Source organism: Plectropomus leopardus, chromosome 2 (assembly GCF_008729295.1).
Source record: "Plectropomus leopardus isolate mb chromosome 2, YSFRI_Pleo_2.0, whole genome shotgun sequence".
NCBI lineage: Eukaryota > Metazoa > Chordata > Actinopteri > Perciformes > Serranidae > Plectropomus > Plectropomus leopardus.
Window position 1 is genome coordinate 3,359,604 of NC_056464.1, and position 21,626 is coordinate 3,381,229.

Here is a 21,626-nt window from a genome sequence, read left to right on the forward strand (position 1 = left end):
TCGAAACAAAGTGAAATTTAGGTTTTTCTTTCCATGCCTAAAGAGAATTTTTTTTTTAAAAAAATAGGAAAGGTCCTTATAAGTCCTTAGTCCTTATAATCCATGCCTGACAGGGTTTTAATCATGCAATTCAAACTTCAAAAATATAAAATATAGACAAACTTCACTTTTCTTAAAAATAAAACACACACACAAATGAAAAGGACAAGTAAATCAGGTGTATCATTCATCAGGTCATGTCATGATATGGTTGTGTTTATTTTGTTGAAGAAAGCAGTGAGCCGGCTGCAAAGAGCATTTTTCTCACTGGTTTACGTTGTGTTCCTGTCGTCACTCAGCATCATGAGGTTAATCAGTTCGAAATGACACTCTGAGAAAAGATATATTTATGTCGTACATTCACAGCCTCACTGTGTGTTTGGGGTTCAGTCTGTGGCTCAGGGCCAGTTGCAGCATTTGCAGGAGTCCCAGTAGATGAGGCCGGGCTGGCAGCGGTGCAGGTAGGTGTTTCCCTGGAAGCACTGGAAGTAGGTGGTCTTATCAGCAGGGTTCTCATACAGGCCATCAGGGCGGCCGTGGCAGAAGTCTGCAATAGGATCCCTGGTGGTGGTGGGGGCTGGGGTGGTGGTGGGCTTTGGGGGAAAGCCTGCAGAATCAGACATGGAGAAAAAATGGTTAAACCAATTTTTTTTTAATCAAAAGACTACAAATTGCAACCGAAACACAAACCTAACTTCAATCAAACAGCCAAATATGAGTGGAATAGGATTGTTGGAACAATTGCATCACATCACAGTGAAAGGATTTAGCTCTGTTAGTTAGCGTAGCCACAGTTTTTACCCATTGATAGCCTGAGGTGGTTTACGAGAGGATAAGGGCCTGATGAGCAGAAGTGTCCACCAAAGTCATCCATATCCAAAGTCCACACATGAGCACCTCCCAAGTTCATGCCAGTCATCCACTCGACCTGCAGGATGAGCACATTGGTCACATATAGCAGCTACAGGTCTATCAAACAGAGCTAGAATGGAGAAGTGGGAGAGCTCCTCTTTTCTGAGGGTTTGTCATTCATTCTCCTCACCAAACACTTCAGATCATAATGGCTGACAAGAACATTACAAGAACATTTGTTCTCAGGGTTCCTGCAGATCCTTAAAAAGTCTTACAAGGCATTGAATTCATTCATTTAAAAATTAGTACTCAAAATCTCTGAAAATCCTCTGAAAATATGGCTTAAAATAATAAGAATGCACATGTTATATCAAAGTTGATTATCTGAGTGAAAGTAAATGTTCCCAACTGTTAGAAAACCAAGTTCAAAACTGTTCATTTTGAGGATAATAGCATTTGATGCTCTACACTAAAATGAGAGAGCTGTTGTGTAAAGCCATCGACCATTCTGTTTCTTCATAAATTTGGTTAACATTTGGTTAAATTCATCACACATTCACTCCATTCGGCACTTTGCTGCTCCTTCTCCCCAGACAGAGTGTCAAGAGGCACTCCGACACTCCCAGAGTGTGGTGCTCTGGAAAACTGAACAGTACATTCCTCCAAATTTACTAAAGGTCCAGTTTGTGCAAGAGTGCGCACCAGCACTCACAATGACTGTTTCTGAGTGTATCCTATTGAAAGGAGCGCTGAGGGATTTCAGTTCAACATGTTAAATTAGTATCAAGTGACAGCTGATTTTGAATTTTTGATTGGCTTTATCAATATTTTGTGATAAGGATCGGGGATAAACACAGCCAAATCAACCCAGCCTCAGGAAACTGTGAAAAAAATGAACATATTTTAAAGTTGGATATAGGCCAATGTCTGATCATTTTTTATCATTCATGTAAGACCCTAAACTACAGATTAAGAAAGTTTTTGGTGATTTGGGTTCCCAGAGGCTTTAATTGGTATAAAAAGTCTTAAATCAATCTTCCAAAATAATTTGTAACATGTATTTTTCTTAAATTATTTACAGAATGCCTCTTGCATTAACATCATGAAGATCATGACAGCAGAACAAAGAACTCTTAGATTTTGTTTGAGGGCGGAGCAGGGGATCCTTTGTCTGCTAGCTAGCTGTCGTGGTGCCCTGGATGACATAAAGAACTGCAACTTCAATAAAAATTGGCAATGTATACAATGTCCAGTACTTCCAAGTACTGTTCGACCCTTTGGGCATTTTTGGGCAAAGTTTGCGCAAAATTTCCCCTAACACACCATAACTGATGTTTTTCTCTTCTATTTCGGTCATTGTAAAATTGGTCTTTCAAGTCTTAAAAAGTCTCAAATCTAACTTGCCAAAGAGCTGTCAGATAACATGATTGGAATTTGGCCTACTGACAGTTTCATAACTGCAGGTAATAATGGCGCTCCAGGCTTACCTTAAAGGAATAGCTGCGTTCATCATCAAAGCCGAGCCAGGAACTTCCATAGGTGGCATATGGAACCCTCTGTTCAGGGATCCATTTACTGACAGCACTGTCGAGGAAGTCACAGATCTGGTGACAGAACATTGACAGAGTTAGATCAGTAAAAAAAAAAAAATAACAGGGTTTGAGAGTTGCAAGTTAATTTAGCATCTTTACTGGTACGGACCGTTTCAAACTGGACATCATAAAAATGGGTCCAAGTGTATTTCCTATTGGACTGTTTGCTAATGCAGTACCATTCAGGAAGTAAACAGGGACCAGAGCTGTTGCCCTACCAGCAGAGTAGCAATGAAGTGGTTGATAAATACTTAAAGGAAAATTCCACCCTTATTTTTAATTGTAGAATTTTGGATGAGCATATTGATTCAAAGGTGTATGTTCTTCTTCATCAAATGTAGACAATAGACATGCTGATGTTGAGTCATATTGTCATGGTGGAGTAACTTTACTTTATGCTAAGGTATCTAAAAAACAAACAAAAAAAAAAGAAAGAAAACAGGTGTGGTGTCAGTTCCTCATAATCTTAAGAGTAAGGAGGTGATGATGTCAATATTTGTGTTATGTTCGATATTAAGGCTTTTCTTGAAAAACCAATGAGTGGCGATGAGGCTGAAGTGGCTCAGAGAGATTTAACATTGTCATTTTAACATCAATAACAATACTGACCATGTAAAAGAAGTGGACATAGCCATTGTGACGTCATCCATTGATTTATTGTTATAAAGCCATGAGTTTGGCATTTTCGCCATCTTGGTTTTGAACATCAGAGGCGACCGTATTTGGATGAGAGGGTGGAGCTGTGGAGGATGAGGGGCAGATCTGCCTGAGCACCTCAAGATACCACCATAATGGTTGTCAGCTAGCCTGCCCCAAAGCATACTCTGCTTTATCACCTATTTTACTCTAAATGCAACCATCGTTTAAGCATCGAACATCATGCTGTATGAAAGACCTGAAAGAAGACACTGAGACCATGAACTCATTAGGTAAATGTTTCCTGGGGTAATAAATCAAGTAAGAAATAGGGTCATTTTCTGATAGACTTGAATATAATCTGACTTTCTTTTTGCAATCAGTGGAGCTGCCCCCTGCTCGACATTAGAAGGAATGCAGGTTTAAGGCACTTCTGCATTTGCTTCACTTTTCAGACCAGGAGATAATCCAGAGGCTGTTTTTGGTGTACTGTATATAAAAGTGACTTTGAGGACGAAATCTCCTGAACATTATGAATGTGCAGTACCTCATAGTGGGCCCAGAAGCCAGGAGTGCGAGTGTAGGGTCCTTCACTTGCGGGGCCGTTAGCTGGAGCTCCCAGGCCGGAAGCAGCACTGGTAAGGCGGAAGGTTCGTCCGTAGGTAGGGAAACCCAGCAGCAGCTTCTCAGCTGGAGCCTCCAGAGTCAGCCAGTAGGATATAGAGGAGTTCTGACAAAAAGGAGAAAAGAAATACATACTATAGCATAAAATGAACTGAGGAGGCCTCTTGCATGCAAGGTAACACGTTTTTAAGAAACACAAGCAAGCCTACAGTTTAGCACTGACTGAGAATCTTCACCAGCATACTCCAGCGTACAAGTCATCTCAGAATTATTGATATTAACAGTGAATCAGATGCCTCCATATTCTGTAAAAGGTTTGTCAGTTTTGCCGACTGTATCCAACTGTGAATAATCAATTGCTAATCTGATAATCACTGACGTATCCCAGGCTGTGATCACCAAAAAATGGTTATCTTCTTAGCCTGTAATACATTAAATATAAATATAATTTTGTGTTTTTTTCTCATTTAAAACATGGTGGCATCAGGACAAAAATCTGGCATTTAAAGGCTTACAATTATGAAAATTAATGAATATTTGATATTTATAATTAGGACTGATGGTGGTTTAAAAATTTACTCAATGAAAGTAGAAAATAATGTTAATGTATAACCTTTTTTTAAAAAAGTTGATTTTAAAAGCATATTTTGTGTGCAGAGCGATACGAGCGTGTGTAATATTGAAGCGGGCCGTAAGGGTTAACAGTGAAGTTGAACTTAGAAATGTCAGAAAGTGTGTGTAGTTTGCAGTCTTTATGTGCGTCTTACAATATTGTGATGGATTTGTGAGCCAGAGTCCACAGAGCTTTGGTACAGTGGGCTGTTGTGTCCAGTGATTAAGTCCCAGTGTCCGTGGAAGTCGTAGGTCATGACGTTGATGAAGTCGAGGTGCCTGTTAATTTTTTAAAGATATTCTTTTTAGATCAAGTTTTGATCATTAGTGAGGGACACAGTGTAAAGTACATCTGAGCTAAAGGGTTCAACAGTAAAGGTAAAAATTCTCTCTGACTCTGAACAGCAGCAGCTTTGGAGTTTTGGATGCCTACATTTGATTCAGGAATTTCTCTCTAAAACCCACATTGGAGTACTGCGTAATGGTGCTTCTGTCATGTTAAGGTACATAAGCAGAGTATTGAGTAGGTTCTAGGCTATTTATTGTACTATTGCTTGTTTGCACTGCTTGACTCTTTGCTGGAGCTAACAACCACTATCAGTCTTTTTAAAATAATTCAAAGCACATTTAATGAAAATCAAATGGAACTGAAAGCGTCTGCAGAGAGTGAAGTGGCGATATTTCAGGACTCTGTAATGAGAACACCTGTATATACGGGCCTACTGTATGTGTTAAATTGCACCGAGAGAAATATCTTGGTACAATAATCAAAAGGCATTGCAGAGGTGAATTTTGCATGTGGGAATTTTCTTTTGTTTTCTTTGTTTTTAGGCTAGGGGGCTAAAGTCAACTTCATTATCTTTATCAAGCACTACTCTTTGGCACAGGCAATGTGTAGTAGTCTCAAGAACCATCTTTAGAACCACTACCTTTCTGAGCAAAGAGAGACTGAGTCCAGAAAGTCAAACTTACAGAGAAATCTGTTTGACCTCGTAGGCTCTCTGGATTGTGGGAAGGAAAGAGGCAACGTTGGCTGAGAGCAGCAGCTGAGTCCTCCTGTTGTCCTTGGCGTCATCCTCAAAGGCCTTTGCCAGCTCCTGCAGGCACACGGACAGAAAGATCAGCAGGTGATAGAACCTGCCAGTATCAGACCGGGAAGCCACACTGTATACGCAATAACGTTATATTTCAACGTCCTTTGAGTCAAAAGTGGGAAACAACACTGATATAAGGACAATGCTAACCATGACCAGCAGAGTGAACCTCTTCTTGTCCTCCACTGGGCTGCCATTGTGTCCAGGATACTCCCAGGCCAGGTTCAACCCATCAAAGTTATGGGTGCGCAGGTAGCTGATGGCCGACCTGATGAAGGCAGCGCGTCCCTCAGGCCTGGCAACCATGGCAATGAATCTGTTGGATGCATAGAAATAAACAATGTCTATCTGTTGATACAGCAGCAGAGCGAGGTGTTTGACCTCTGAGCTCAATGTCAGTTAATGAGATTGAGAAGACTGGAGTCATAAATTTGTGAACTCACGGGCTCACTCCGTTGACTGTCCCTCCGACAGACAGTAGAGTCTTCAAGGCAGGATTTCTAAAGGCAGAGAGAGACAAATGAAACTTGAAATGTCATCATGTCTGTCCCCTTAGGCCATGTTTAGATGAGGACAGCCCTACTTTTTTCCTTTGCATTTTTTAAAAAGAACTGCGTTTATATGATTGAACATTGTAAAACGATCCTTGTGTACAAAGATCCACAAAAACAACCTAAAACTGTATTATGCATGACAGGCCAGCAGCTGGTGGTGTAATTTTGTAATGATACACCACAGAAGAAGACCACCAAGTGCGGCTGTGACGTCACTGTTCTCACAGGATCTGAGCATTGCCAGTTAACACGACATCAGAAGAGGTTGCATTTTCAAAAGATTACACTCTGGAACCCAGCATCTGTGTTGTCAGGCCCCCAAAAATGCTGTTAACGTGAATGTAAGGCCAAATCACAACAAAAGTTTAACGTTTCATGCAAGAACTGTTTCCGTAAACAGCCCCTAAATCTGTACAGTCTGCTTAAAACAAAAACCACAACCAAAACTAGAAAAATGCACCCAATAGAGCGCATGTTTTTGCATGTTCTTGTTATTCCAGCAGTTGCGCTGCTTTCAGAATAACCAAAGCAAAAAAATCTACAAGTCTACAAAATGAGCAGGCAGAACAGTTCACTTCTGAAGCGTATGGCGGCATGAGGAGGATGATACAAAAACAAACGGCAGCAAGAGTGCATCTATATGTGATTGAATTATCCCTCCTGGTTCCCTTAAAGTCAAGATAAGAGTGAGGATAACAAAAAAAAAATCGTGTTCATCTAATTTGAGTCTAACTTTAGTGGATCAAATCAGATCAAGTATTGAATTAATCTGCAGATGGCCAAGTTCCAAATGAGACCAAATTGTTCTCTGGATGTTAGTTTTTGAGCCACAAGGCAGGCCAGAATGTGGTCTGCAACAGACGGAAAGGCTTGCTATTTTTAGCCGAGCTGATTTCTGGAAAACTTGCGGCCTCACTGGCAGGTTAAGAGGAGTGAGGAATCAGCAGTAACTTACGATGTCGAATAGTCAGTAAAACAGGTTTTTCAACAAACATGTGAACGTGAATCACCAGAACTACAGAAGATCTTTTAGCACACAGTCACACATATGCACACTAAATATGGCTGATTGTTCTGTTTGTCAGATTAGATGTGGATAAAAACAGGCACACGTACACACACACACACGCACACACACACACACACACACACACACACACACAACACAAAGCCATGGCGGATAATGTAATGTTAATGTTTATCGCAGCCTCATGATGGCCTAACTGACGGATGAGAAAATGATAAAGCAGAGGATGTCACATGAGGTTTTTCTTTTATAGTTGTTTACTTTCTTTGTCATTATTATTATCTTATTTATGTACTTATTATCTATTTTTATTTTCACTGTTTATTTCTTTATGATTTAAATATAGATAACTGTGATTCTGATTCTAACCCTGGAAATGTTGGTTCTCCCTGCTGGGATGCACTGTAGTTGTTTTTTAACTGTTGTTTGTGGACATATATAGTGGATTTAAGCATCTGCCCATGCTTTAAAAAAAACAAAAAACAAAACACATGCCAGATTTAACTTGACGTCTCAACAGGATTCGAGGCAGCAAATGGTTCTGGTCTAAACATTGCTGTAAAATCCATGACAGGCGTGCAGCTCGGGGGTTTGGCGCGAAAATGGATACTTGGGATAAATGAACTCACGTGTTCTTGAGGTTGTTGAGTCTGACGAACTGCTGCTCATCGTTCCACTCGATGGGGCTGATCTGGTTGAAGCTGTTGATGGTGGCCAGAGTGTAGATGACGTGTGTGCACAGGAAGGGGTCGATGTTGTCTGGGGTGAATTTGGCTGCACCAGGCCTGTACTGGGACCAGTTGGTCATGTGGCACACCAGTTTACTGGATGAGGCTGAGGGGCGGCAGTCAGAAAGCAGCAATGAGACTTTCAGTGTGATTGTTGTGAAACTTTGATGGTAGTGATGTGAAGTCTTATGACACTAATGCTTACCGATGTGCAGAGCGAGCAGAACGCCCAAAGCTGCAGAAACAACAGAGAAAACGCGAGGTGTGAGACTTTGGCATTATAGAATAAATATACACATGTCCAAAGAAGGAAAAACTCTGAATGAACAGGCACATGATTTGCAAAACAACCAGCAACCATTAAAGCTATGAGATAGATATAGAATAAATATCTGTGTCAGCTCACTCACTCTTTTTGAGCATGTATAATATACTATATGTATCCCCATTGTCCTGTTCTTCCATATACATATATTTTATATTTTCCTGTGGCTATTTCTATGATTATCCTTATACATGATGGAGGAAATCAGCTCATCTCTAATAATTCCTGTCTGTTCAGTGTAGTGGCTCATCATGGGTGGTTAGCGAACGGGTAGGTAGTTTATTGAGTGTTTTTTTTTTCTTATCCCATGTTTAAGGATAATCATAGCTTTAACTCCAAGACATTCGCATCTGTAAATATATGTATTAACAAGAAAAGCTTTTATTTTTTTATATCTACGTTTTAAATTGTTATTATTATTTTTTATTTAGGGCTTTCAGGCCCTTGCTGTGTCTGATTTGCTTTGTCCTGTGTACACTGCCAAGGTTGGGGGTAGGTGGTGGGGGGTCGCGGATGGGGTATTGTGTGTGTGGGGGGCAACACTGCCATGTCAAATTCATCTTATACCTCCCACTGTCTGAGAACAACCAAAAGATACTTGATCACAAAAAACAACCATTAAAAGCACTGCAACACACACACAAAAAAAGCTGGCTAAAAATTGTACAAAAAACACAATTATAATTATCATAATTATATATTTAAAAATATTTTACAGATATTTAATTATTATTATTAAGAACTTTTTTACTCATGTATTTTTCTAATTTTTAGGCAATTTTCATGTATTTTACTTTTTTTTTGGGTGAGCGCTGAGTTTTTACGAGTTTATTGGTTTATGCATTATTCGGTCTTTTTTACTCATGTGTTATCAGCTTTATTGGTCTAATTATCATATCTTGTTCTATGTTTAGATCTTTAATTCAAATTAATTCATTCGCATTATTCTCTTTTAATGATGTAATTTTAGCTTTTACTTTATTTAATTAATATTTTTAATCAGTTCTGACCCACCTCTTTGTATCTTTTATTGGCTTATTCTTCATCTTAATTATTTATAATTTTTTTATTGGATTTGACTTTTATGGTTTATATTTTATGGTCAATTGATGGCTTTGATTTGTGCCCTAAACTTGTACCACACACTTTGGGCAGAATAGTGTTCTTCCTCCCTGAATGAAATGTGCTATTTAAATTCAGTTTTGCTTGCTATCTCGACCACACCATTTTCAAATCACTTGCACTTTCATCACCTCAATTTTTTTTTACCATTTTTTCTCTTATAAAATTGCTTTGTTACAAATATAAAAACAAATAATGTTGTTTTTCCTGTGTCGCCACCAAGATTCTACAGTTATTTCGATGGATGGACATGTGACATTTGTGAGACATGAAATTAGATTAATAATGTTAATTAATGTTTCATAATAATGTCCACAATTGTTATACTAGTGGTTTTAAATAACAATACCATTTAAAATAAAATAGAATAAAATAATGATTTCATGCTTATTTTTAATGGTTTCAATTAGGCTACAAGTCAGTTGGTAAATATTTAACTGAGTGAATGACTCAATGAATAAATAAATCAATCACAGCAATGAATGCATGTGAATGATAAATAATAGTGAATAAATAAATAAATTAGAAGATTTCTTTGTTTAAGCTAACAGCTTCTGACCCCACTCTCCTCTTAAAAATGTACTATATCTATATAAAGTTATTGGCATCTTGGCATATATGTATGTGAGTGTCTTTGTGTAACGGGTATATCACATATAAAAAATGAATGTGTGAATATACTTACCTGTGAGGAGTCTCGTCATTGTGCTCTGTGAAGATCAGTGTTGAGGTGCAGTGGGGAGCCTCTGAAGTTCAAAAAACATTCACATGACAGGATGAGAAACAAAACCTGACATCATACTACTGCTGAAATGGTATTTTAACTCATAGGGACATCTCTTCCGTCAGATGGAGTTTGATTGAAATTTGGCACTATTCCCTAAGATTTTATATGTTCACAATATTTGAAATATTCAACGTAATCCTTCAATAAATCAGTAATGAAAAACATTATTTTCTGCAGGCCTACATGCAGATAATAATAATTGCAATATAACCACTATTGCTCCTTTTCAAATATAATATTTTAGGTTTGTACACAATGCAACTTGCGGCTAAATGCTAGCTGTACACAACGCAAATCGATGATGATCTTGTTACCTTTCTTCGGAGAAACAGGAGCAGAGTCTGGTGCTCGGTGGAGTTGGGTCAAATTTATATTTTACTGATTAATGACTAATAGCTGGTAGCAAAGTGCAGCTGATAAAGGCTCAGAGTGCTGGGACTTGCATAATAACCCCACTGCTAGGTAAGACCAAATCATGTAAGACTTGCCGGGAAATGAGATACAGTTACATCACAGAGACTGTAGTGATAAGTGTAATCAGTGTACATCTGCAATCATAAGTAATGTGAAATAATGATCAGTTATAATGAAATAGCAAAGGTGGTCCATGGATGATAGACTGTCTAAATGTACCAGGAAGCTGAGATGGAGCCTGCAGCTTCCTGCTGGGAATCATATTTCTGATGAACCCAAGTGCTGGATCAGATCCATGGTTGGATAAGGATGTGCATGTGTCCCTGGTGATTAAAGAAACTCACCAATATTTTTGATTAACAGTCAGCTAGTCTACAAATGGTCTGATGAGTTGATTCATATCAGTGTCATTTTTTCGTATCCAGTACAGAAAGTGGTCCAGGATGTGTTAAAACTGGTTAACCCTTTGAAATGTTTGTCTTTGTCTTGATTCCTTAAAAAACAAAACAAACAAACAAACAAACAAACAAACAAACAAAACAAACTAAAAAATTACCTGAAATTAGAACATCCCCAAAATATTAAATTAAAAAAACAAATAAATAATATATATTAATCTGCAGCCATACAAATATTCAACTATATTTTTCCCCAGTGAATTGAATTTTTTGTGATTCTCTCTCTTGTTTTAAAATGCTTATTTTTAGGTCTTTTTTTAAAATCACCATTGACTTTTTTTGCAATTTGGGTAAAATTTAATGCAGTTGCTGATTGCCCTTTTTTCCCCATGTTTTTGTTTTTTATTTATAAGAAATTTAACCAATTTGCTCACATTTCAAAGGTTTAAATGCTTGTGAGAGGCATCTGAATGCACAAGAAAAACTGAGGTTGATTCAGGTTTCAAAGGATTACGTACAGGACTGAAGGACTGGGAGCAGGGAAAAAAATTTAGCTCTGTCAAAAAAACAAACCAAACTTGGCCAACTCCAAAGCTGGCATTTCCTACCACATCCAAATGTTGGCAATATGTCAACATGAGTATCTTTGATCTTTATTATTAGAAGTTAAAAAATATAACTAATTTTAGTAAAGAGACACATCACTCAAATACAATCCCAAGGTGTTTATTTTGAATGATATTTACAGGTAGCACCCCTCCCACCCTTCCCTCACATTCCCATTCAATCACAATTTTGAAAAAGGCCCAAAGGCAACATCATCCAGTGCGTCAGCCAAGCCACATGAAACACAGACTCGCTGTTAGCAGCTGCAGTGAGCGCTGAGACCGGTCAGTCCTCCAGAACATTCAGTGACTGGACACCCAGACATGGTGAAATGACTTTATGGCTCTTCAATGAATACTAAAGGCATTGAGAAAACACTTTGTACAGAGAAAAACACAAAAACCAGAAAAACAGGACTTCATTCAATGGTTCTGAAAGTACTGAAATGACTGTGGGCCCAGAGGTTGACCCTGCAGACCAACACCAGAGCTGAGAGGAGGCGGTTTTCCATTAACCCTCAGACTCCACAAACTGAAACTACAAACATAAGGGCTAATAATCAATCAATAATCAATTTCTAAAGTACTCGCATTTATTACAAAAAAAAGGTTTTTACACTTGTATGAGTTGGTATTTCCGGCAAGTCAAAAAAGCCATATTTCACAAAACTGTAATGGAAACACTTTTTTGGCTTTTTTAGGTCACATGATGCTATGGCTATGCGCTTGTCAGTAGGAACTGGCTCCCTCGGGCATGATGCAGCAGACGCTACAAGAGCTGTTACTGCATCACATAACTCTTCAAAAGTTTTAATTCCAAAATTCCTCTGTGAAATCGTGCTCTATCACTTCCCAGAAATCCCTCATAACCACTTGCATAACACTCCTACGTCAACTTGGATTGGAAATAATGAGGGCTAGTGTGGTGGCTGCAATAGAAATAAAGCTGCTAATGTTTTGAACATCCATCACCATGCTTCTTGGAATGTTATCAGAGGAAAAGTCGCAGAACATCACTCAATGGAAACAGTCATCTCAAAATTTTGTTCCATCCACATTTCGAAAATATCATTTTGCACAAATGGGTATTGGAAATCCGCCTCCTGTTGTCCCCAAATATCAGAGCACTTGTGTATTGCTCTAACCTGAATTAAAACCTCAGTTTTTACAAATCGAAGATCATGTAAGCAATAATACCTGTCTGACTGTTTACAGCTAAAGGCCTACAAAGTAAAATTCAGAATGAACATGTCTTGACATTTGTGATATTTTGCTTTCTAGTGCTCATAGAAAATGTAGTTTTTTGTAGTTTGCCTTACACATTGGTTTTGCAGCACCCAAACTAATGTAAATGAAATGATATGGAAAGAGAAAAAACAATAAGGATTTGAAGCAATGTTATAATTTCCTAAAAAAATAAAGCTCATCAATGAAGTAGTCTTACATCTGACCACATGAAAATACAATGTAATACTGACGTTACACAAAAAAGTTCTGTCTGTCCAGACCGTTAACTTGTGTAGGCTTCTCAGTTCATTTGGATCTCCTGTCCAGAGTTAAGGGATGACAGGTAACCTTCAGATTGAGCTCACAAGCTTATTCACAAAATGATTTTGGCATTTTTAAAACATTTGTCTAGTCTTTTTGCACCAGTGTAGAAAAAGAAGAAGAAGAAGAAGAAAAAAAGACACCCATGCAGACCAAAATAGCAAACTGGTGAATCTGAACCTTAAAAGAGCTCTATGTGAAATTCAGAGCATAAAGTTGGCTGAACAGAGTTGTCATAATGGAGGACGCTGAGCTGACAGCTAGCAGCCAGCAATGTTAACTCCATAAACAGCACTAAACAACAGCAACAGTGCTGACAGAGCTAACAGTGTTGGCGCTGTTGGAAGTTGTTATTCCACTTTTGGCCACTATATCAATTTAACAGTTAAGTCCGATAGAGAAGCTCCAGCCCATTCTCATTCCAAGTACCAGCGCAAATGTACGATTCCGATGCAAAAAACCACCTTTCACGTTGGCATTATATGCACCTGGACAGCATCAGCCAAAAATGAGCCGGACAGAACTGGTCACGGTGTTCTTTGGGGCCGTTAACATGGCAACAGTTCTTGATGAAAAGTTAACCTTTTGTTTGCCTTTTGTTCATATGACAACAGCGTTTTAGGGGCTTGAAAACGCAAACTTTTGAAGCCAAGTTCCAGAGTGCAATCTTTTGAAAACTACATCCCCTTCTGTCGCTGTGTAAACTGCGAAATGCAAAGATCCTGTCAGAACAGTGACTTCATGGCTGTATGTGCATGCTTGTGGTGTTCTTCTATGGTGTTTCATTACAAAGTTACACTGCCAACTACAGGCCTGGAATGCATACTACAGCGTTTTTGCGGGTCCATGTACCTGAGGATCGTTTTCACAGTGTTATCACATGAAGATAGAAAGACTTTTCTGATTGTAGTAGGGCCGTCCTCATCTAAACGGGGCCTTACAAGCTGCCAGATGGCCTAGAGGAATGGCGTCATGTTGAAATGCTGCCCCGGAACGATGTAACATAAAGAGCACAAAGGCACTTATAGGGCAGGCGGGCAGCAGGGATGTTGGATGACTCAAACAAATCCCAGACTTTCATGAAGGAGTCAGGAGTTTGCTTTGCGTATGAATTTTATGTTTTTTTTTCCTACACCCTACCATGCGCCTCCCTCCCCTAATTCTAACCATCCATGCCACCACGTGCTTTTGCTGACATCCCAGCATTGGCTGCCATGTACATTTGCTGTATAAACATAATGACGTGCAGCGTAATTCTACCATGTGCTTGTGTAGACATCACGGTAGCGGCATCCTTGATCATAAATAGCAAATGCAGAAGGATACCTAGAGTGTAATATGTAGACGCAGACGTCCAGAGCAAAGCGGCAACTTGTGATGAATTGGGATAAGAACCTGCTGGAAGCTTGGTTTAAAACACAAACAGGGGGAGTGTGACTTCATTCTCTACTCTCAGCGCCAATAATAAACTATATCTTTACACAGCAAATGGAGGTTTGCTCTGAATGTCACATACAGATGCTTTAAGAAGAAAACCTGGAGTTTTTTCTGTGATTCACCAGCTCCCGACACTTTGGCTTTGGACTAGTTTAAGAAGTAGTTGACCTGAAACACTTACTTCTTCCAGAGCTTTCAGCCTCATGGTTTTCCTCAGTGGATGGAGTTGTAACAAACGAAATGCACTGAAAAAAACTATGAGATCTGTCTGAAACGACTGTTTCCAGGGTTAAGAATTATCCTACATGCTTTTGTTAACATTCAAGATAAGTTGAGGTAATTGAAAGCAAAAATGGTTTCATAAAACATAAGGTAATAAGTTAAACCCAAACCATGTATTCCAGTTATTAGTGACGACAATCTAAACCCAAAGCATGTCACCCTTTGACCTTTTGAGTGTTAAACTCTCAACAGCAAACCACATGGACAGTTTTGGCAAATCAAATGAAAAAGTTAAGGCAACAACAAAAGAGAAACTGTAAGCACTTGATGTCTATCTTTGACCAGACCTGACCTGGACAGGATGATGAGTAACAGACAAAATGCTTGAGGTCACATCCTTCCTGTAAAATGCAGTGAACCAGACATGTTACATCAGAGCTGATAGATGCTGACAGATATATGACACCGTTAACTGTACTCTCTGATAACATCGGTGACCAACTGTTTGAACCGTAGCAGCTGCCCCGGGTATTTCCTATCAACCGACCAGCAGAAAAACACTGCAATAAACCCAAGAAACACTGAAACAGAAGCATTTTTACATTGAATTATTCAAACAATGCAGGCACAACAAATGTAAACAAAGAATTAAATACTCCCTCCATCCATCCGATTTTCACTTCCCCCCTAAATGAGACGTACGAAATAGAAAATGTAAACATTCATTTGGACTGGTGACATATTTCTGCGTCTTGCTATAATTACAGCCTGGACAAAAACACAAAGAAGCATACAGACATGAGCAGGAGCTGAAAATCAAAAATAAAAAGTTCTTCAGTGCTTCGATGAGTGACTCTGTGTTCACTCTGAGAGCAACAAGTCATGTCAAATTCAGTGGGGTACATGTGTGATTGCAGAGAAACCTGGACATTGTGTCATTAACATTTGGAATGGCTAACTAAGAAAAGAAACTGCCGATGCATCTTTACAGCAGTCTTGGATCTGAATCCACATGATAAATCTCTGAACCCAGAAATCTATGAAGCTGGAAAATTTTGGCTGTATACATTTTGAAAATATCCTTCAGAGCCTAATCTGTAGGAAGAGGTTAAAATGAAACAGACTTTTCTTTTAAGATGTATTTTTGCTAAAATACCCCACTCACAAACTTTGACAGTTTCATGTCTTAAATCCTGTTTGCTAACAAATGAGACTAAAGAACGTCATCACGCCAAACCACCCTAACATGGCTTTTCAGCCTCTTTGTGATGGCAATGTTAAGTTTTGCAACCATAGTGTAGTTTGTTAGTAGCCTAATTATAGCTTCTATAACCTCTGGCAACACCATAGAGGTTTCCAAAATCCTGAAAGTGGTGTTCATCGTGAAGATTATCCTACTACACAAAAAATGTAAGGATCATAAGTGTTTGTTTGCCACTGAGGTACCAGGTTGAAGCTAACTTCTGCATCGGCCTACACAAAAACATCATCTCTGGGGCGTTCTATGGACACACTGTAAAGACATAAGAAGTACTCAAGGTAGAGTGTTTTGCAGCAAATGTAATGGATGAATATGATGCTGCTTTACAAGGGAGCTGCAGGAAACAGGGCAATGTCATATCCTAAACGAATGCCATGTGCCCACTCCATAGACTGTATAAAAAGACGGACGATGCACCCCGACTTACTCCCTCTCTGCTTAAGTGAGGCTAAAAAATCCTCTATACGGCCGCTGCCATCTTGCTCTGGTTACATCATTCGGAGCACAAACCAAACTTATCATAAAAACAAACACTTGAACAAACATCAGGGTGATGAGAACTACTTTCTGTGACCGAAACCATCCTACATAAAAAATTATTTGGCGTGTACTTTGAGTTTTTAGTTTGGCCTATGTCCATTCATAAGATGGAGGGAGCAGGGTTTATAATCTATACTGCAGCCAGAGAGCAGAGGGCGATCCACACTGAGAAGCTACACTTTGAGGGAAACTGTCATGTTGCCCGTCTTTAAATACAGACTATGGCCCACTCCCTTAATCTACTCAAATAAATAGTCATTTCAAATGTTGTAACCATCACCGCCCTCATACATCCATATGTCCATCATGATAGCAAAGATACATCCAAAAGATGAATACACACAGAAAGGCACACTCATCTGTTGCATAGCCATGTACACAGCTCTACTCTGCTGGCAGTGAGTCTATCGCCTATTTTTAGCAGGTCATTCATGTTTAAAAAACTGTACACACACAACTTTGGGTGAAAAAGGGGTATTAGTGGCTATAGTACATGTCTATATCCATCCATTTTTAATTCTAAAACCTTAAAGTACAAATCATTGTTCTCTGGGACAATCTAGTGACTTCTCTCAGTGTCAAAGGGTTTTTACAATATTAGACAGCTGTATTATAAAACTCAAAGTTTCTCAAAATGTGAAGAACAGTAACCAGATGATTATGACAGAACATTACGAGCAGAGAAAAATGTATGAGAGGCAAGCAATGCTCAGAGACTTTGCTCTCAGAGTGACAGCCGTCACATGTACAACTGCTCTGTATGTACACAAGTTATACACATCATTGATTCTATGAATAATTTACACTTGAAGTCTGTGTCTCGCCAGCTACACTTTGGAGGACACGTGTATGAGACGCGTCAGCCGCGGATGTGATGGTCCCCATAAGGCATGGTTTCACTGACACCATTACACAAATATACACCCACACAGGGCTGCTGCGGTCTCCCAAATCCTGAAACCCTTCCAACCCAGTCAGAATTTCTATTAAAAAAGACCCTCTTTGTTTTTGTTATTAAAAAAAATGAAAACTCAAACCTCCCTGTCCTCCCTCACCTGTCAAATCCCTGCAGTGCTACAACCTTCCCAGAACCCACCGTGACCCAAAACACAGGCTGAGACACAGGACAGCTTTAGTTTCAAGCCGTTGAAGGCAAACAGTCCGCCGGTTGGCTGAGATCACAGGCCTGACAACAACACGAGAGAGAGGAAAACCCAGCCAGAGAGGAGGTGGAGAGGACAGCAGAGAGTGGAGGAGGCCTCATTCTGCACCATCATACCAGTGCCTGTGTGGGAGATGAAGACAGTATGTGACAACTTCATTTAGCAAGATGTGGAGTGTATGAACATAACATAAATATTTCCAGCCCTGATAGTCTGCGTCTTATTCAGTTCTTCAGAACGCTTTCGTGTTCAGATTTGTCCCAGTTCATACAGCCAACTAGGATTGGCTATTAACCCTTTATAAGCTAAGCAAATTGGCTGGATTCCTTTGAAAAACATGGGAAGAAGGCAATGAGCAACCTAACAAGAAATGACCCAAAAATTAGTGAGAAATAAGTGTTAAGTTACAAGAAAATTGGCTGAAAATGAGTCAAAGAAAGAAAGAAAGAAAGAAAGAAAGAAAAACAAAAAGAAACAAAAACAAGAAAATTACCTAAAAAAATGTTTAAAAATTATATAATTCTGTAAACATATAATCATGAAATTAAGTATTATAGCTTTTTAAAAAAGTTAATCTACTTGTTTCTTGCAACTTGCAGAACATGTTTTGCAAAGACGCTGATTGCCGTTTCCCCCATGTTTTCCAAAGAAATCAAACCAATTTGCTCAGGGGGCGAAATACTAGGAGTGTAACGATTCATCGATCTGCATCTGTGTATCGATTTAATGTGTAGTGATCATGTACCATTGATGCACAACACTGATCCATATCATCCTCTTTGAGATGCGCTTTTATTTTGAAATTTTGTGTCACCGTCACACAGCATCAGGCAGATGATGGCATGCAGCCAGGAGACAAATGACAAGGATAATGCTATTTAACGGGAAAAAAATCATCAGTTTGGAAATATTTTGTTTTCGGACAAATACGAGTTAACAGACAAAGCACATGTTATATGTAAACAAAAGCTGTACTGAGGAAACACGACGTATGTGCCGGGCATCTGACTCTGCTAACTTCTTGCAGCAACATTAGCTGTTCAGTTTCAACAATGTTCGGCTGAAAAAACGTGTGCACAGGATGAAATTTGTTCATACTGTTCAGTTGGGAGGCACAGTGACTTAAACCAGCAGTCACTAAGAGAAAGTATTAAAAATAAATGTAAACTGACTAAGTTATCAATAGAGGAAAAGTCTGCTAGCTGCTTAGCTAATCTATGCAATGTAAAATGCTATAGGCTTATGGTAATAACGTTAACATGTTGTATATGTGGGGGAAGAGTGACTTGTAAAAGACAACTGTTTTCTCTATGATCTCAACAGTTATTATTGAATTTTATTCTTCTGTTAAAAGATCTTGTTAATCCAGGTTTTGAGGATGTTGGGAGAAGTTTGTCTTTAAGTCAGACAGCCCTGAAGTTTTATGAAAAAGATCCTGGTCTGAGTTAAAATGAAAAGATTTTTTCCAGACAGAGTGAACCAGTTTTAATGATTTACGATTATTTACATGTTTATTGTTTCCGGCCAAAAGCAAACGAGAGGGATGGCAGCTTCGTCAGCCCCTGAATCAAAATTGAACGTCAACGTCAACATGTTTGGTACCTGCTGACATTTATCTGTAGAACCAGTCTTAAATAAAATGTTTGGTTGGGCAGTTCCACATTTCAGTCAGAATTTTGCCACTTTTGGACTGTTTGATTAAGTTTCACTGTTTAGGTTCTTGTACAGCTGCTTGTGTTGAAAGTCACTTGAAAACTTTTGAACTTTCCTTTATAACCAAAGGACATTAAATGTCTGACCATATAAAACTCTCCCTGTCCCATATTGGTTTCAGATACTGCTGACATGTTTATGATCAGCGTAACACATTTGCTAATGTTCCTATCACTGAGATAACACGGCCTTGGAGAAAATAGGCTTCAGTCTTACTTAAAAGCACCGCCTTAAATCAATAATCAAAAGACTTATTACATGTCATGCCATTTTATAATACTGTACTATAAATAAATATTTATAACTGGCTGAATTGTAATCAGTGACTGTTTTACTTTGCTGATTTCTCTGGGCCCTCCACACCTAAAACTACAAGCACTGTAAGTATGACAATAGCTAGAAATATGCACATTTTTGGAAACAGTTATGAAGCAAGGCAAGCAATTCTTAACAGATTATCTTGATTAGGAATCAAATGAAAGCAAAAAAACTGCAAGGGACTAGCATAAAGTGGGCATGTCTGTAAAGGGTAGACTTGTGGATATACATAGATCCCATTTTCATTCAGATCTCTAAAGGTCAGAGGTCCGAGACCCCTGTTAAATGGCCATTCCATTATTCCATTGCCAAAATTTAGTGTAACTTTGGAGCGTTATTAAGACTCATTCTTGAGAAGCTAGCATGGCACAGAGAGCAACAACAGATTTCTGAGGTCTGCTAGTTTTAAATAGTATCATAGTATCATCACTGTAGCTTTAAAACTAAGCACAGTACGCCTCTTAAAGACAGGAATTTTGGCCAGTATATATGTATATATATACATGAGTACAACACCACTGAATATTTGACATTTACATTTAATTACCATTTAACTCCAAACAGAATACCTGGCTGTTGTTTACAGCCATGCTGCGCATCAGAAGTTACCAATAACAACAACAGGGGCCAATATAGACGGGATCACTTTTAGAGAACAGTAGAACAGATGGCAACCAATCAAAACCTATCCAAATTTACTGGGCCTCATGTTCATCACTGTAGATGATATGTTTGAGTGACTCATCGTTGAGGTTCATAAAAAACATGGTGTTTATAAAGACACTATCAAGAGAGACATCTTGGATGTAATGCAGCTCACCCTGTAAAACATGGCTGAGTGTTTGTTGTTAGTATGAACAGGGATGAGGACATGATTGTGACTAGCTGATGCGGGCTGTTTACAGAACCTTATTGCTCTGTGCGGATGCCCGATTTATAGTTCTAGTTACCGTTCTTGGTTGGATAGCCTTTAAACCATCACTGTCCCTTAGGGAAAGCTTCAGTGTGTGTTTCTTAGTTTCTCACCTGAGTCCCGCGACACAATAATCTCGTGTGCTGGCCCATCCCCGCCCTCGCCCCAGGACCGGATCTCCAACACCACGTAGCCGTTGTCTTTTGGCAGTGGCAGGCTCACTGATGTCTTGGACTTGTCCAGAACCTTCAGCGCTGTTTGGCCCTCATGTTTGTACAGAACCTGACACACAGACACACACACACACAGCATGTCACACTTCAACATTACATTAGAGTCATTTTTACATGAAAAAGAAAACAACCTGCTGCTGGAGGAAGTGTTTGGTGGTTTTAGTTGTTTGTGTACCGCAGCGTCACTGTGTTGAAATCAAAGGATCATTGTTAACAGTGCTTATCTTTTGATGGGGATGTTTTTGTCGTGCATGAGTGGGTACTTATAAACACGATCTTTGATTTTGTTATAGAGCCTTTTTATTGCTTCTTGTATCTCACATGTAGTGATTATCTGAAATTTCCAAAGCAAAACATCAGCCCACGCCAACCTACACAAGGAACATTTTTATTTAGCCTCTTCCTGTGACTGCCATGTGATATCTGGCTCCATCCAGCCCTCAGAAAACACACAAGATCTTTAATCATATATCTCCTGTTCTGCAACAGAAATGCTTTGTCAGTGCCTACATTGGTATTTTTGCTTATTGCTTATTTGCATTTCTTGGGGTATCTTCAAGTGGTTCATATCCTAAAAATCTGCACAGCCTAAGTTAAAAGGCTATGTACGCCAATCTCTTTTCTTCAGACTTAACAAGGAAAAAAACAAAACATTTTGATCAAAATGATTTTTAAACAAAATATTTCTTAACAGTCCATAAGTAATTATTTCTTTTTCTCATTTATTATTATTATTATTATTATTATTATTATTATTATTAGTATTATTGTTATTTAAGATCTGTTTGCAATAACAAATACACAAAGACACAGGGATATCATACAAACAGGGGGGATAAGGGTGGGTAAAGGATAATTACATATAGAAA

The 21,626-nt window shown here is 38.8% G+C and overlaps 2 protein-coding genes across 2 annotated transcripts in view; both read right to left on the reverse strand.

Moving 5' to 3' along the window:
• Positions 1 to 326: 326 nt before the first annotated feature.
• LOC121951048 (acidic mammalian chitinase-like) lies at positions 327 to 9,953 on the reverse strand. The gene is made up of 11 exons (XM_042497235.1): positions 9,891 to 9,953; positions 7,964 to 7,993; positions 7,660 to 7,864; positions 5,893 to 5,949; positions 5,600 to 5,765; positions 5,328 to 5,452; positions 4,511 to 4,634; positions 3,667 to 3,849; positions 2,379 to 2,495; positions 841 to 967; positions 327 to 646 (listed from the first exon to the last, which is right to left on the reverse strand). Exons 1-11 carry the CDS (start codon positions 9,907 to 9,909, stop codon positions 438 to 440), a joined length of 1,362 nt encoding a protein of 453 aa, XP_042353169.1. The 5' UTR covers positions 9,910 to 9,953; the 3' UTR covers positions 327 to 437.
• Positions 9,954 to 12,227: 2,274 nt separating this feature from the next.
• Positions 12,228 to 21,626, reverse strand: part of cntn2 (contactin 2) — a 78,698-nt gene continuing 69,299 nt past the window's right edge. Inside the window, exons 22-23 of the mRNA XM_042498568.1 lie at positions 20,638 to 20,806; positions 12,228 to 17,702 (exon numbers count right to left, since the gene is read on the reverse strand). Of these exons, the coding sequence (XP_042354502.1) occupies positions 17,596 to 17,702; positions 20,638 to 20,806 (276 nt within the window). The 3' untranslated portion in view covers positions 12,228 to 17,595. The remainder of the gene's footprint in view (positions 17,703 to 20,637; positions 20,807 to 21,626) is intronic.